The sequence below is a fragment of the Lampris incognitus genome, chromosome 15, assembly GCF_029633865.1.
Source record: "Lampris incognitus isolate fLamInc1 chromosome 15, fLamInc1.hap2, whole genome shotgun sequence".
Taxonomy (NCBI): Eukaryota; Metazoa; Chordata; class Actinopteri; order Lampriformes; family Lampridae; genus Lampris; species Lampris incognitus.
The window spans coordinates 45,426,617-45,442,762 of NC_079225.1; the positions used below are offsets into that span (position 1 = coordinate 45,426,617).

At 44.7% G+C, this 16,146-nt stretch overlaps 1 protein-coding gene across 1 annotated transcript in view; it reads right to left on the reverse strand.

The window, feature by feature from the left end:
• Positions 1-8,175, reverse strand: part of xrn2 (5'-3' exoribonuclease 2) — an 82,763-nt gene extending 74,588 nt beyond the window's left edge. Inside the window, exons 1-2 of the mRNA XM_056294337.1 lie at positions 7,976-8,175; positions 6,245-6,372 (exon numbers count right to left, since the gene is read on the reverse strand). Coding sequence (XP_056150312.1) covers positions 6,245-6,372; positions 7,976-8,050 — 203 coding nt within the window. The 5' untranslated portion in view covers positions 8,051-8,175. The remainder of the gene's footprint in view (positions 1-6,244; positions 6,373-7,975) is intronic.
• Positions 8,176-16,146: the final 7,971 nt, after the last annotated feature.

The window sequence follows — 16,146 nt, forward strand, 5'->3', positions numbered from 1 at the left end:
GACACTGTACACAATGAATTCATACATTATATACACAATATACAGTACATGATAATACAACGCATATGGGTGCGTCAGCTGTTCAGCAGCCTGACTGTCTGTGGAAAGAAACTACTACTGAGACGGGTGATGTGTAATGTGATGCTCCGGCAGTGTTTTTTAGATGGAAGGAGCGAGAACAGAACATGAGCGGGGTGGCTGATGTCCTTAATGATGTTTTGGTCTTCACTTTTGCTGAAAGCGGTGTAGATGTTATGAAGTTGTGGTAGGTAGTTCCATGCCAGGGATTTTTGCTGCTTTCTCTACAGTCCTTTGCAGCAGTCTACAGTCCTGGGGGGGGTGCTACAGGAGCCTCAGAGCCCGCACTACCAGGCTCAAAAACATCGTCTTTCCCCAAGCTGTCGCCCACCTGGACCTGGCTACCCACTGAATGTCTGTGGATATCTTTAAATACTTTGTACTCATGCTCTTTTTGAACTTATTTCTAGCTTTTGGTCTTCGTCTGTGTATATCTTCTACTGTGTTTGCTGTGTTTGTCTTGCACTGTTTGGCGAAGCTGCAGCCCTTATTTCATTTTTAATATGTGCCTACACATTGTTGTTAATGACAGTAAATTGAACGGAATTGAACTGAGCAGCCAGGTTGTCAAACCACACTGTGATACAGCCCATCAACACACTCTCCATGCTACGGAGATAAAAGTTCATAAGAGTTTTGGTATTCATACCAAAACTCTTGAGACACCTCAGAAAATACAGTCTCTGCTGTGCCTTCTTCAGGATGCAGTAGGTATGGAGAGACCATGTGAGGGTGTCTGTGATGTGTAAACCAAGAAATCTAAAACTGTCCACAACTTCCAACAGATGAGCCGTTGACGGAAAAGGAAGGTGAATTCCTCTGACCTTTTTAAAGTCAACAATGATTTCTTTTGTCTTACTGACATTTACAGACAGGTTGTTTTCATGGCACCACATGGTTAAAGCTTCCACTTCCCTCCTATAGGCCCTCTCATCACTGTCGCTTATTAGTCCAATCCACTGTGGTGTCATCTGCAAATTAAATGATGCTGATGTTGTCATAATTGGCAACACAGTCAAGTGTAAACAGACTGTACAATAGGGGACTGAGACAGCATCCCTGAGGTGCGCCAGTCCTAAGAACTAATGTGGATGAGTATGTTTCACCTATTCTCAGTCCGGGGCCTGCCTACCAGGTTACCCGGACCAAGACCTCTGAGTTTCAGCACCAGCTCGGATGGTACAATTGTATTAAAAGCAGAGCTGTAATCAATACACAACATTCTGACAGAGGTATTTTTCTTTCTAGATGTACTAAAGCAGTATGCCAAGCAACTGAGATAGCGTCATCTAAAGATCTGTTGGAACAGCAGGCAAACTCTAAAGGGTCAAGGGCACAGGGATGTCACATTTAATATATGATATAACCAATCTTTCCAGACACTTCATAATAACAGAAGTCAAAGGAACAGGCCGGTAATAATTAAGGCAAGAGATGGGTGTTTTCTTAGGTACAGGCACAACGGTGGTTTTCTTAAAACACAGTGGAGAAACACAAAATGTCAGTAAAAACAGGGGTAATATCTGCAGTGGAAAACAAACTCCAGAAAAGAACCTGGTACCAAAAGCGAGTAGAGTCGAACTGAGTCGAGCCAGTACCATGCAGTGGAAAAGGGCCAATATTGTTTGTGACATAGCCAGGATTTTCACCAGCAAATACAGGCTTAACTCATAACCTTCATATCACTGGCAACCTGACATCTAAGCCTTAAAACTGATCAGAAAATGACCCAGTATTGAAAACAAAATCCGTTAAAGCTTGCACTTTAAAGGAAAACTCTGTTGTTTTACAACCTGGGTCTTATTTTTGTAGGTTTCATGATTGTGCATAATTTTTACGGTATCATTTTACTCACCAGCTTCATTTTGGAGATCTGTGACACATGAACCACCGCTGGACTCAGCTTTACAATGGCATCTTGTGGGAAAACTGAACACAAGTCTTAAACCTGCCCTTTAAACAACAAACCCCCCTAGTGTCTCAGACTGTGTCCATGATTGTCCATTACCTATGACTTCTCTGTTCTGAGAGTGCTCTTCTATTTTTAAACATGATGGACTCCATCCAGATCCAGCAGGCTCACGAATGCTGGCTGCAAACGTGTTTTATTCCATTGTCTCCAACTCTCGTGTTTGTGCTATTGACAATAACGTTTGGTGCCCACACACAGGTGCCGACAGTTCCATCACTAATTGACGTCCACAGGAGCAGAGTGGTTTCAATTCTGGTTCCGTTGTAAACTATACTTATTCAGGTCCTTCGGTGAGTTCCATCCATCATACCAGTGACTGTCACCATAGACACACCATAAACCATAGACACAGACCCCGTAATCTCCCTGTAACACACGGGGAGCTAAACAATTTGTTGCTAGTTCGGACTTGTTATCAGCCCCCACAAAGCCATGAAAATCTGACAATAAAAATGGCTTTATTAAACGTCAGGTTGCTAACTAATAAGTCATTTTTAGTTAATGATCTTATAAGTACGTATAACCTGGACTTCACCCTACTGACCGAGACCTGGCTGGATAGAAATGGTGCAGTGGTGCTTATTGAGACTGCGCCTCCTGGCTTCAAATTCATCCATACCACCAGATCTGATAAGAGAGGCGGTGGAATAGCTGCTGTCTTCTCTGATCCCTATAGCTGCAAGGAAATCCCCCTCGGGAAATTCACGTCTTTTGAACACCTTGCTCTTACTATACATTGTACTGCTATGACTTTAATAATTACTGTCTATCGGCCACCAAAATCTAAACATGGCTTTCTTGATGAATTTTCGGAGCTACTGTCTGTGGTTTCCACTGATTCTGATTATTTTATCATCCTGGGTGATTTTAATGTTCATGTTGACAATCAAACGATGCTAGAAACCTAATTAGCTTACTGGAGGCATTTGCTCTCACTCAGCATGTTTCTGGACCCACCCACAATAAGGGGTATACTCTAGACTTAGTCATATCAAAAGGACTTAATATTACGGTACCCTGTGTGATGGATGTTGCTATCTCTGATCACTGTTGTATATTTTTTGATGTGTCAGCTCTTCCTGTACAACAGAAGAGCACTCGAATGCTCAAAAAACGCTTCATTGATAATAATACAATTGAAAACTTTCAGAAAACCGTAAATGAGTTGTCGCCGTTCATGTCATCACAAACTGAGGATCCTGTGAACGACTTCAACTCAAAAATACGAAATATCTTTGACAACATTGCACCTGTTAAAACTAAAAACAAAGAAAAACAAAAAGCCCCCTGGAGAAATGGAGTGGTTGTTAGGCAGCTTAAGAGAGACTGTCACCAGGCAGAAGGACAGTGGAGAAAAACTAAACTTCAGGTTCACCATGAAATTTACAAGGATAGACTGAACAAGTACAGCAAAGAAATTAAACAGACCAGACAGTCTTTTTTCTCTAAAATCATTCATGAAAATATTAACAATAGTAAAGTGCTTTTCTCTACTATTGACCGACTTATCAATCCACCATCTCCAAACCCGTCAGAGACGCTGTCCACTGTAAAATGTGAGCAATTCGCTACATTCTTCAATAACAGAATTATTGCCGTTAGACAGAACATTAGTGCCTCAAGATCCAGTAATGAACCTACCCTCCAGTTCTCCAGAAATATCACTGGCGCCATGTCTCACTTTGACAATATTGTTAGGCAGCTCAGGTCGTCCACCTGCTGCTTTGATCCTCTCCCTACCAAATTTGTAAAAAAATATTTTTAATTGCTTAGCACATGACGTTTTAGAAATTATCAACTACTCTCTTCAGGCAGGTATATTTCCTGCAGCACTTAAGACAGCTGTCGTTAAGCCACTTCTGAAGAAGAGTAATCTTGATGCGACAGTTATTGCCAACTACAGGCCCATCTCCAACTTACCATTCCTCAGCAAAATCCTTGAAATAAGTTTATTCTCAAGTTAATAACTATTTAATATCTAACAACCTTCTAGGCATTTATCAATCAGGTTTTTGATCTCATCATAGCACAGAAACAGCACTTCTCAAAGTTGTGAACGATCTGCATATGAACACAGATTCTAATAAATTGTCTGTTTTTGTGCTCCTGGATCTCAGTGCTGCTTTCGACACTGTTGATCATATTTTGCTAGAGAGATTAGAAAAATGGGTTGGCCTTTCTGGCCCGGTTCTCAACTGGTTTAGAACATACCTTCAGGACAGGCAGTTCTTTGTGTCTACTTTTCCTCGGACAAAGTGGGTATAATGTGTGGGCTACCCCAAGGTTCGATTCTTGGACCACTACTATTCAATCTCTATATGCTCCCACTTGCACGTTATACAGAAACACAAATTATGATAATTATGCAGATGACTCACAACTGTACATATCCCTATCTTCTGATGACCTAGTTACCATACGTTCCCTAATTCAGTGTATTGACGATATTAATTTATGGATGTCAGCTAACTTTTTACAACTGAACAAAGACAAGACAGAAATACTTATTTTTGGTGCAAAGACTCAGAGACAGAGAATTGCAGCTCATCTCAGCTCTCTGCCTCTGGAGTGCAAAGGTGAAGCTAGAAATCTTGGTGTAATTATAGACAGTGATCTAAATTTTAAGAGCCACATCAATCATCTCACAAGATAAGCCTTCTACCATCTTAAAAACATTTCAAAACTAAGGGGCTTTCTATCAATATCAGACTGTGAGAAATTAATCCATGCATTTATAACAAGTAGACTGGACTACTGCAATGGACTATTCACCGGCCTCCCAAAATCAGTTGTGCGCCAACTACAATTAATTCAAAATGCGGCAGCACGTGTTCTCACCAGAACTAAAAAGTATGAACACATTACACCTGTTCTTAGATCTCTGCATTGGCTCCCTCATAAAACTAGAATTGATTTTAAAATTATTTTAATTGTACACAAAGCGCTAAACGGCCTTGCACCACGCTATATAAAAGATATGTTAATTCCCTATAAACCAGCAAGAACTCTCAGGTCCAATGGCAGTGGTCTTTTAACCATCCCTCGTGCTAGGTCTAAAGCAGGCGAAGCTGCATTTTCTATTTATGCCCCAAGTAGATGGAACGCCCTGCCTGAGGACCTGAGAGAGGCCCCCACGCTGGACACATTTAAAAACAGGTTAAAAACCTTACTCTTTAAAACAGCCTACAGTTAAATTCACAGTGTGTGTGTGTGAGCGTTTTATATATTTTGCTTTTTTTTAATATATATTCTGCTCTGTTGTTACTTTTAATTAATCAGTGTTTATGGCACTTTTATTTATTCTAACTCAGTTTTAAACTTGTTTGTACTTTTATAAAACTTGCCTGTACTTTTATTTATTTTTTGTAGGGGGGGGATTTTATTGATTTCATTGTTTTATTGTGTGAAGCACTTCGTGTTACATTTGTTTGTATGAAAAGTGCTATACAAATATAATCTGATTGATTGATTGATTGGTTGATTCTCTATTGTGTTGGCCGGGTGGATTATGGATGCTTACTACTACCCACGGTAAGTATAGGCTGCTCATTCCAGAAAGTTGAACCAGGAAGTAATCAGCAGTACAAGCAACCATTGATAATAGTGGAAATTATAAGTAATAACTTTAATTTGTACTTTTTTTCACCGCCATTATATGGCTTGAATCTACTACTACTTCTTTCGGCTGCTCCCGTTAGGGGTCGCCACAGCGGATCATCCATTTCCATCTCTTCCTGTCCTCTGCATCTTCCTCTGTCACACCAGCCACCTGCACATCCTCCCTCACCACATCCATAAACCCCCTCTTTGGCCTTCCTCTTTTATTCTTCCCTGGCAGCTCCATATTCAGCATCCTTCTCCCAATATACCCAGCATCTCTCCTCCACACATATCCAATATATAAAATAAAATATATATAAAATTATAAAATACAAAATATGTGGTTTGAATAGTCATGTTAAATTGGACTTGAGACATGTCTCATGTTTCAATTACCCTGTAAGACACTGCTGTAAAGCTTGAGTCCAGCATTTGCCCTGTATCCATAATCTCCACAGTAAAGTTGGTGAATAAGATGGTTATCATAACCAACATACAAAATTGAAAAAAATTTACAAAAGTGAGACGCTGTATAAAAAATTTAAAAAAATGTTCCTTTAACATGTTCAAAACAGAAAAATCAGCAGTACTAACTTGTCCTCTGGGTGTGTACATGGATGAATGATCCCATTCATGTCCAGGTACAAGTTGTCAAATTCTGTTTCATTGGGATTTGGCTTGCTGGTATCAACAGGAATGCGTACTCCATTGCATTCCTTGGACTGTGGGAATAAAATGGAAAAATTAGCACACTATACATTTTTCTTTATTGATTGTTCTTTATCATCTTCTCTTTTACTGCTTCTATTTCCTATCCTTTTACTGCACAGCTTTATTTAATCTATGGTCTGTAAAGCACTATAAAATGTTTTTATTAAAGTGCAAAGTAAATAAACTTGTTTTATCACATTCAGCCCAATGTCAGCCCACATTGATTTGTTTACAACTATGTGAACTCCACCTCGGAGTGGTTGGGAGAGCATGATCAGAAGGAATCAGGGACACTCCACTTGTCATTTTTCTTCATGCACTTGCATATATGAAATGAAACAAAATGCCGAGATGGATGGATGGATAAAGATAGAGGTGGATGAGTTTTAAAGAAGCAGTGGATAGAAATTAGGAAGGAAAAAGAACAATTTCAAGTTGTAGTGATGACAGTGAGAATGAAAGAGAAATCCAATTGGTTGGAATAAAATTGACATAGAGCAAGGTCAGATTTGGAGTTCTGTTGAACAAACATGACGTCACAAGCTGGGTTAAGGACAAACTTGGTGATGTCAACTTAGTTGATGTTAAAAGAAGTGGATTGATCATTGTTGGATGTGTGTCACAGATACAACTGAGGAAGGCATTGGAGATATGAGAGACGGTCACCAAGTGTCATGTTTCCCACTTAACACAAGAGGTCCAGTAAAGGGCGTTGTTGATTAAGTATCATATGTGGTCGATGCAAGGAGATTTAAAGAATGTAACAGAGTTGTTGACAGTCAGAATGTTCAGGATGGATGACGGAGAAAGGTCAGTTATGTTGCATTTTGAAACAGAACTCCTCCCTGATAATGTTTTCCTGGAACGCATCAGTTACCCAGTACGGAGTCCCCCCCACCCCAAACCCATTCAGAGCAGACATTGGGGATATGTGGCAAATGCTGAGATGAGATGTGCAGTGGTTGAAACTGAGGAACAAAACCCAAGTGTAATCAGTGTGTGTGTGTTTGGAGGGGGGGGTCATGGGCCATGGCAAGCAGACTGTACACAGAGAAAGGAAGAGACGGAAGTCATGGGGATCAGGTCTACGAGAAGGCTAAGCCAAGAGGAAGCAACTGGGAAAGAAAACATTTCAAGAAGGGAGAACAAATCATGAGGCATACTGTTGTTTTGTAAGGACAAGCTTAAACTCTTGGCGTTTCTGGCCACGGCGAGTAACTGTACCGCTTTCAGGCCCTATAATGAGAAGCTATGCTAGAGAACGAGATGAGGGGCGGGGAGAACTCGTCTTTATTTCGAATCATTCAAACTGGATACAATTGTTGCAAACGGAAGAAACAATGTAAGACTCCCGCGGGCTGGTATACCACGTGACCCGGCCGTCACTTACCAACAAACGAAACCGAACACAAAGGGCCGATTATTAACGTGCGGAAAACGTGCTGGTGTCGACAGCGCGGCTTCCACAAACCATCGATTACAACCGGTCACCAGTCAGCCCACACATTCAACCCGTATTCCGACAGTGGTTTTGTTTTAACTAATGTTAGCTAGCTAGTGGAGCTCGTGTTTTGCGTCGTCTTTAGCGGACGGCGTTAGCATGTTAGCGCTTACCTTCTCCTCAACACAATGAACAATAATTGACGCATATTTTCGGCTGAGCCAACGAAAGAATGCCGGGACTCCCATCTCCAGCAAACATTCAACAAAACGGCGACACTTGGAAACGAACGGAACGCGTCAGGAAACGTTTAAAACTGCCTTGAAAAAGACGACCGCCGTGGCTACATACTGGGCTTCGTGACGCGTGTTCCGCGTTCGTCGACTTCTTCGGCTTTGTCTCGTTCTTTCCTCTTCGGGGATATTGGCGGTTTAAAAGCAGCGCTTTGGCGCATTAGCGCCACCAGCTGGAATGGAGGGCGGCTCGGAATGGAGGGCGGCTCGGAACGGCTATTTACTTTGAAAAAAATAAATAAATAAACGAGCTCGTGGTTTCTCAGTTAAACTGGTTGTTTCACAGGTTTCTGAGAGGGATTAAAAGCCCATCAACAGCTGCTGCTGCTGCTGCTGCTGCAGCGCTGCACCTTCTCCAGAAACTGCTACAGCACCCAGAAATGTCCTTGCTGCATCTACAATTATGCCGATTCTCCCCGATTTTCGACCTCCTCCAGCAGTACAGTTCACTGCCATTGCCCAAAAAGGCCGAAAACGTAATCTGGTCCTTACAAAAGCCAAACTCGGCATGCCTTTTGATCGACTTGTCCTGTCCCACATAAATTCTCGTTATTTCTCTCCACTATTTTAGCAGATTCCGCACACGACATTCCCTTTCCTGTTATCATCTTATCCACTTTCTCTTCCTTCATTCTTGTTGGACACTGTGCTGACCCCCCATATCACGATTTCCCTCGCAGCGCTGGCACTTTGCTTGTGCTTTATCAACTTTACAAGTCTTGCACATCGCAGTTGTCCTGCCCACATCTCCCACATATTCTGACTCCATTACATACTGCCGCAACATGTCCATGTTCTTCACAAAAACATCCGACAGGAGCGCTCTCATATGGCCTCACTCTGTAACTCACATAATCCAGGTGCACTCTTTCCGGCAATTCCCCTTAAAAAGCCAAACACACAGATTTACTGTCCTCCTCCTCGGAATCGAGTCATTCTTCTTGCCTCACGCACGATTGACTCAGCCCCTACTGACAGTGGAACTCTCTTCTTCGTTGCTTTTAATCCGGGTGGGAAACAGGTCACACAGAGAGACCTTCTAAATATTGATCTTAAGGGCTCTATCTCTCTGACGCTCTGAGATACTACAATCGTACATTGCATTAAAGTGAGTTTTAGATCAATTGCACAAAAAAGTTATAAGAGCCACCTAAAACGACCATGAGCGGTCAGACTGACCGCACGTAATCTGCGCATGATCGTGCGCCTCATGACACTATGACGTCGCATCATTTCCTTCGTTGAGTTCATCGCTCTGTCCTAGAAACACGCTAGCGTTCTCCAGTGCAGAGAAATAGTCTCAACTTGATTTTTGATTATTGCCAACATGTATACCTGAAGTTAATTTTATTAAGTAAACTTAAGTAAAGTTAAAGTATATGTGGCGGACATAATAAGCCACGCCTTGTAGGGGTAGTAATAGCACTTATTTACCTTGAAAGATTAGGTTAATGAAGGGATCTGGGTCCCCATTCCCAATGCAATTAGCCTCGGTACCTACAGTGCATCCGGAAAGTATTCACACCCCTTCACTTTCCCCACATTTTGTTATGCGGCCTTATTCCAAAATGGATTAAATTCCTTTTTTCTCTCTCATCAATCTACACACAATACCCCATAATGACAAAGTGTAGACATTTTTGCAAATGTATTAAAAATAAAAAACTGAAATATTGCATGTACATAAGTATTCACACCCTTTGCTATGACACTCAAATTTGAGCTCAGGTTCATCCTGTTTCCACTGATCATCCTTGAGATGTTTCTACATCTTGATTGGAGTCCACCTATAGTAAATTCAATTGATTGGACATGATTTGGAAAGGCACACACCTGTCTATATAAGGTCCCACTGTTGACAGTGCATGTCAGAGCAGAAACCAAGCCATGAAGTCAAAGGAATTGTCTGTGGACCTCCGAGACAGGATTGTATCGAGGCACAGATCTGGGGAAGGGTACAAAATAATTTCTACAGCTTTGAAGGTCCCGAAGAGCCCAGCGGTCTCCATCATTCGTAAATGGAAGGAGTTTGGATCCACCAGGACTCTTCCTGGAGCTGGCCGCCCAGCCAAACTGAGCAATCGGGGGAGAAGGGCCTTGGTCAGGGAGGTGACCCCAGAACCCGATGGTCCCTCTGACAGAGCTCCAGCATTCCTCTGTGGAGATGGGAGAACCTTCCAAAACAGAGTTTGACTGTCTTTGTATACACAGTATATCTTGGTATACACAATATCAACACAACCTCAAATGAGAAACTCACTCTAAATGAGTATCAGAACCAATTAATTTTCAAACATAAACAGTCTAGTTTAATGAGTAATAACGAAATTGACACAAATACCAGTCTGATGAATCCTGGGCACGCGAGATGAGCCGCTGGGGAGACGCCTGTACGGCAGGGCAAACCACGTGACGTGCGTGTAGTCTACGTGACTCCCTGTAGACGTTAGATGGCGCCAACAGCAAAGCAACGCGTTCAATGTTCACACGGCTCTTGAAATAACTTTCACTCAGGCAGCAAATCTCCCGCCACAAAACTAAAAGAACACGACTGTACTCCGAGTCCTCTTCTCGGCATCCAACAGCTCATCCGAACGCGCGCAGTCCCAGTATTGAGAACTAACGAGCCACTACTTGCCAGTGAGCTAGCTAGCTAGCTAGCTAGCTCACTGGCAAGTAGACTAACGTTAGTACTGTAAACTAGTAATAAGACATGTTAGCCTCTAGCTAACGGGTCTGACCCTTTAGCCGAGTGGTTAGTGACGTCGCCTTGTGGTGCGGTACACCCCGTATCGAATCCCGCACCGGGCAAGAAAATAACCGGTTACAGTACTATAGAGCAGTGGTTCTCAACCTTTTTGGGGTCCTGGACCCCCTGCGTATCTTTGATCTACCCTGAGGACCCCTCCACCTGATCTTGGGGGAGGGGGGTTGCAATTTGATAGAAACAGTAGAAACTGCATTTTAAATTGCATTATAGCATTTATTCACTCTTTGGGGCAAAAATAAGAGCTTTCAGTTGTAACTTGGATATAGTTAACAAAACAGAATTCTTATGCAGTAACTTTCAGATATATGTAACAAAACAGAATATGTATTCAGTAACTTTCAGATATATGTAACAAAACAGAATATGTATTCAGTAACTTTCAGATATATGTAACAAAACAGAATATGTATTCAGTAACTTTCAGATATATGTAACAACAGAATTTTTATGCAGTAACTTTTAACAATGCAAACGGGAGCGAGATCTCTTATTAAAATACAATAAATGACACTTGTGAAACAGATGTAATTAGAGAAAAAAGTCCTGTTACCCTTTATAGTTTAGGTAGATAAAGGTCTCAGTCACATTTGATTAAAATAATCCTATTTCTACAAATGTCATAGGATCTTTTTTTTTAAGATATTTTATTTTCACGGACCCCTTGCAATTACACCACGGACCACTAGGGGTCCGCGGACCCCGGTTGAAAAACACTGCTATAGGCTAATCCAGTGCGGTACTAAACTAGCGCTGGAGAGAGTCCAATCGCTAAACACTAATGTCTACTAACGTCTGTCCAGAATCCTCTCCGTGCCTCATGCGCCCTACAACAATGGCAAATGTTCCTCTGAAACTCACGGCACCGACGACGCACCGACTTCTCCGTCCTCAGTCCAGGACCAGGTCAAACACTCCACCGCTAGGCGGGGGGGGGGGGGGTTCATGCTAGCTGGCGGTCACTCGCAGCCTCCAAGCAGGACACCTTCTCCGACGCAACCCCAGGAAACACGGATTCGCCCCAAAGGATTCTGGGAGACGGTAACACGTCCACCCCACCTACAGTACGTGTCCGCCTGCTTCTCTCGCGAGACTTCGTTTTGTTCAGCGACCCACACGCCGCCGCAAAGCTCTCGCACACCGCCTCTCTTCTTCCTTCCCCCCCTCTCCCCCGGTGTGTTAGAGAGCCTCACTCTGATTGGCTACAACGGAGGGGGCTTGCCTGATACTAACCCAATCATATACGACTATACTCAGAACGGTTGCGTTCCCCACATATATTTCCCAAGTACACTTAAGTATACTAATATCAACGTATTAGTAGTATAGTGTAACGTGCATGGATAAGTAGACACGCTGGCCGCTGGCCTGCGGGTCTGACCCTTTAGTCTAGCGGTTAGCGATGTCTCCTGCGGTGCGGGCGACACGGGTTCGCGTCCCGGCCGCGGCACTTCCTGTCGTTGCCCCCCGAATTTGCTACAATATGTTTACGTGTACTATTTCAGTACTTCTCTGATAAGTACTTAAAAAGTCAACTGAAAGCATACTCACTGATTTTTAGTTTAAAATAAGTACGCTAACAGCGCACTTGAATAAGCTACTTTTTTGCGAGGGTGGCTACGGACGCGCCATGACTACTTACAGGCGTCGGACAGCCGCCATTTTAAATTGTTTGAAAAATAGCGTTAAAAGTTGTTAAAATGTTAATTTTTGTGTCAGCTAGTCTCCTAACAGACATGCTAACATATGTAATGCGTTAATATCTCAAGTGGGTATTTATATTGACAGAATATAGTTTAAAAACCCGCGGCGGTCAAAATGACCGCCCACTGTCGTTTTAGGTAGGGGATGCCCTTCCTGGGGAAACCGCCGCCATTTATCCGGGCTTGGGACCGGCACTAGGAATGCCCTGGCTTGTGCATCCCCACTGGCTGGGATAGTCTTCCACCTGAACCAATTAGATGAATTTAACACAGGTGGACTATACTGACTTTCCCTGCCTCGCTCGCGCTCTCTCTCTCTGTGCGTGTGCGTGTGCGTGCGTGTGGATTGTGATCCTGGCGTTCTCCTACACGGATTCAGATAGTGGAAGAGCGCCCTCACCTGGTAACTGGTGACACCATGACCATGGGCAGGGTCATTACATGATTAGTGGTTGTAATCTGGTCATCAGGTTCGTGTGCAGGCTTGGCTGCCTTGTGGGGCTGAAGCCCATAGTGAAGCTCTGTGGGCCCACACGAGTTCAGTGATGTTCCACATGTGACTGGACAACATGACAACATGACAGCATGACAACATGACAACATGACGGCATGACAGTATGACAACATAACAACATGACAAAATGACAGCATGACAACATGAAAACATGACAACATGACCACATGACAACATGGCATGACAACATGAAAACATGACAACATAACAGCATGACAACATGACAGCACAACAACATGACATGACAGCATCACAGTATGACAACATGACAACATGACAAAATGAATAAGACACGACATGACATAACATAACATGACAGCATGACAACATGACAACCTGACATGACAACCTGACAACATGACAGCATAACAATATGACAACATGACAGCAGGACAAAGATGAGAATTGTGGCTATATGCCGGGCTTTGTGGCCATGTGGCGTGCTATCGCTCTAGCTAGCTAGCGCTCTCTCTCTCTCTATCTGTCTATCTATCTGTCTGTCTGTCTGTCTATCTGGTAGTATTTGTGAATGACAGTGGCTGCAGTAAACTAGTCCCCTGTGGAGAATTGTATAATGAGACAGACTCTTCAGACTCGTGGTGTTTGAGTCGCAGACCTGCAGGGAAAGTATCAGGCCTGTCTGTGAGACGCTTCGCAGTATCGATATCCTATAAAGGAGGATAAAGCGGCTCGTTGGGGTTCCAGTCTGAATATTAAATAAGCGTGTTACTCTGGGCGCCCTCCATTTCTCACAACAGTGACTGCTGAGGTCCCCTTGAGCCTGTCCCCGTGTGGGCGGATGTGCTTATGAATGGGGTCAACGCTTCCCAGTTTTTGGAAATTGCAGGATGCAAATGCAGAAACTTGGCAAATGCCGCACGTATCCCTTCCTTCAACAGTCACTGCCCACGTTCTTTAAAGCAAGGCATTGAACCCCAATATTTCTGTCCATCTGTCTGTCTTCCGCTTCCGGTGTGGGAAGATGGCGGCGCAAATTCACGTTTGCAGTGGCCTCACCCAGTACCGTCCATGCAGTGTGATTGTCCACATCTGCGTCTAAGCTGTGCCCAAAGAGGAGACACCATGGGCGGTCTGACAGGACGCGGAAGCAGGGCAGGCTAAGCTAACAGCTAGCCCATGCAGACTGGCAGTTCCGATAACACCGAGGGCGGTCTGACAGGATGCGGAAGCGGGGCAGGCTGAGCTAACTGCTAGCCCATGCAGACTGGCAGTTCCAATAACAACGAGGGCGGTCTGGCAGGATGCGGAAGCAGGGCAGGCTAAGCTGACTGCTATTCAACGCAGACTGGCAGTTCCGATAACACCGAGGGCGGTCTGACAGGACGCGGAAGCAGGGCAGGCTAAGCTAACTGCTAGCCCATGCAGACTGGCAGTTCCGTTAACACCGAGGGCGGTCTGGCAGGATGCGGAAGCAGGGCAGGCTAAGCTAACTGCTATTCCACGCAGACTGGCAGTTCCGATAACACCGAGGGCGGTCTGACAGGACGCGGAAGCAGGGCAGGCTAAGCTAACTGCTAGCCCATGCAGACTGGCAGTCCAGATAACACCGAGGGCGGTCTGACAGGATGCGGAAGCAGGGCAGGCTAAGCTAACTGCTAGCCCATGCAGACTGGCAGTTCCAATAACACCGAGGGCGGTCTGAGAGGATGCGGAAGCGGGGCAGGCTAAGCTAACTGCTAGCCCATGCAGACTGGCAGTTCCGATAACACCGAGGGCGGTCTGAGAGGATGCGGAAGCAGGGCAGGCTAAGCTAACTGCTATTCCACGCAGACTGGCAGTTCCGATAACACCGAGGGCGGTCTGACAGGACGCGGAAGCAGGGCAGGCTAAGCTAACTGCTAGCCCATGCAGACTGGCAGTCCAGATAACACCGAGGGCGGTCTGACAGGATGCGGAAGCAGGGCAGGCTAAGCTAACTGCTAGCCCATGCAGACTGGCAGTTCCAATAACACCGAGGGCGGTCTGAGAGGATGCGGAAGCGGGGCAGGCTAAGCTAACTGCTAGCCCATGCAGACTGGCAGTTCCGATAACACCGAGGGCGGTCTGAGAGGATGCGGAAGCGGGGCAGGCTAAGCTAACTGCTAGCCCATGCAGACTGGCAGTCCAGATAACACCGAGGGCGGTCTGACAGGACGCGGAAGCGGGGCAGGCTAAGCTAACTGCTAGCCCCTGCAGACTGGCAGTTCCGATAACAACGAGGGCGGTCTGACAGGATGCGGAAGCGGGGCAGGCTAAGCTAACTGCTAGCCCATGCAGACTGGCAGTTCCGTTAACACCGAGGGCGGTCTGACAGGATGCGGAAGCGGGGCAGGCTAAGCTAACTGCTAGCCCATGCAGACTGGCAGTTCCGATAACACCGAGGGCGGTCTGACAGGACGCGGAAGCGGGGCAGGCTAAGCTAACTGCTAGCCCCTGCAGACTGGCAGTTCCGATAACACCGAGGGCGGTCTGACAGGATGCGGAAGTGGGGCAGGCTAAGCTAACTGCTAGCCCATGCAGACTGGCAGTTCCGATAACACCCAGGGTGGTCTGACAGGATGTGGAAGTGGGGCAGGCTAAGCTAACTGCTAACCCATGCAGACTGACAGTTCCGATAGCAACGAGGGCGGTCTGGCGGCGGCCTCGCCTAGTGTTGACTGTTGTGAGAGCCAAGTTACGTTTCCATGTTTAGTTCTATAAATAAGCACAGTCTGTACTGGGTTAATAGCTCATGTAAATTGAGATAAGTGATTTCATTAAATAACTTAATCAATAGTAGTTGTTAAAAGTCAGCTAATAATCATTTGATTTAATTCATGTTGATGTACGAATGGTATTTTGTAAAAGGCAACACCGTGGACTTCCTGTTGGACCGGTGTTTTAGGTGACTGCGGCTTTAAGACCTGGGTCTTGTGGTTCTACGAAGGGAGCCGGGGGAGGACATCTTGTTTTGTGGCGTTGAAGCCAAGCAGCGACCGAGCCACACGTGTTTCCTACCGTAGTGCAGTTGCTGATGAAGGAGAACTTACCTTGAATATTCATGTGAGAAGATATGTGGAATAAACAG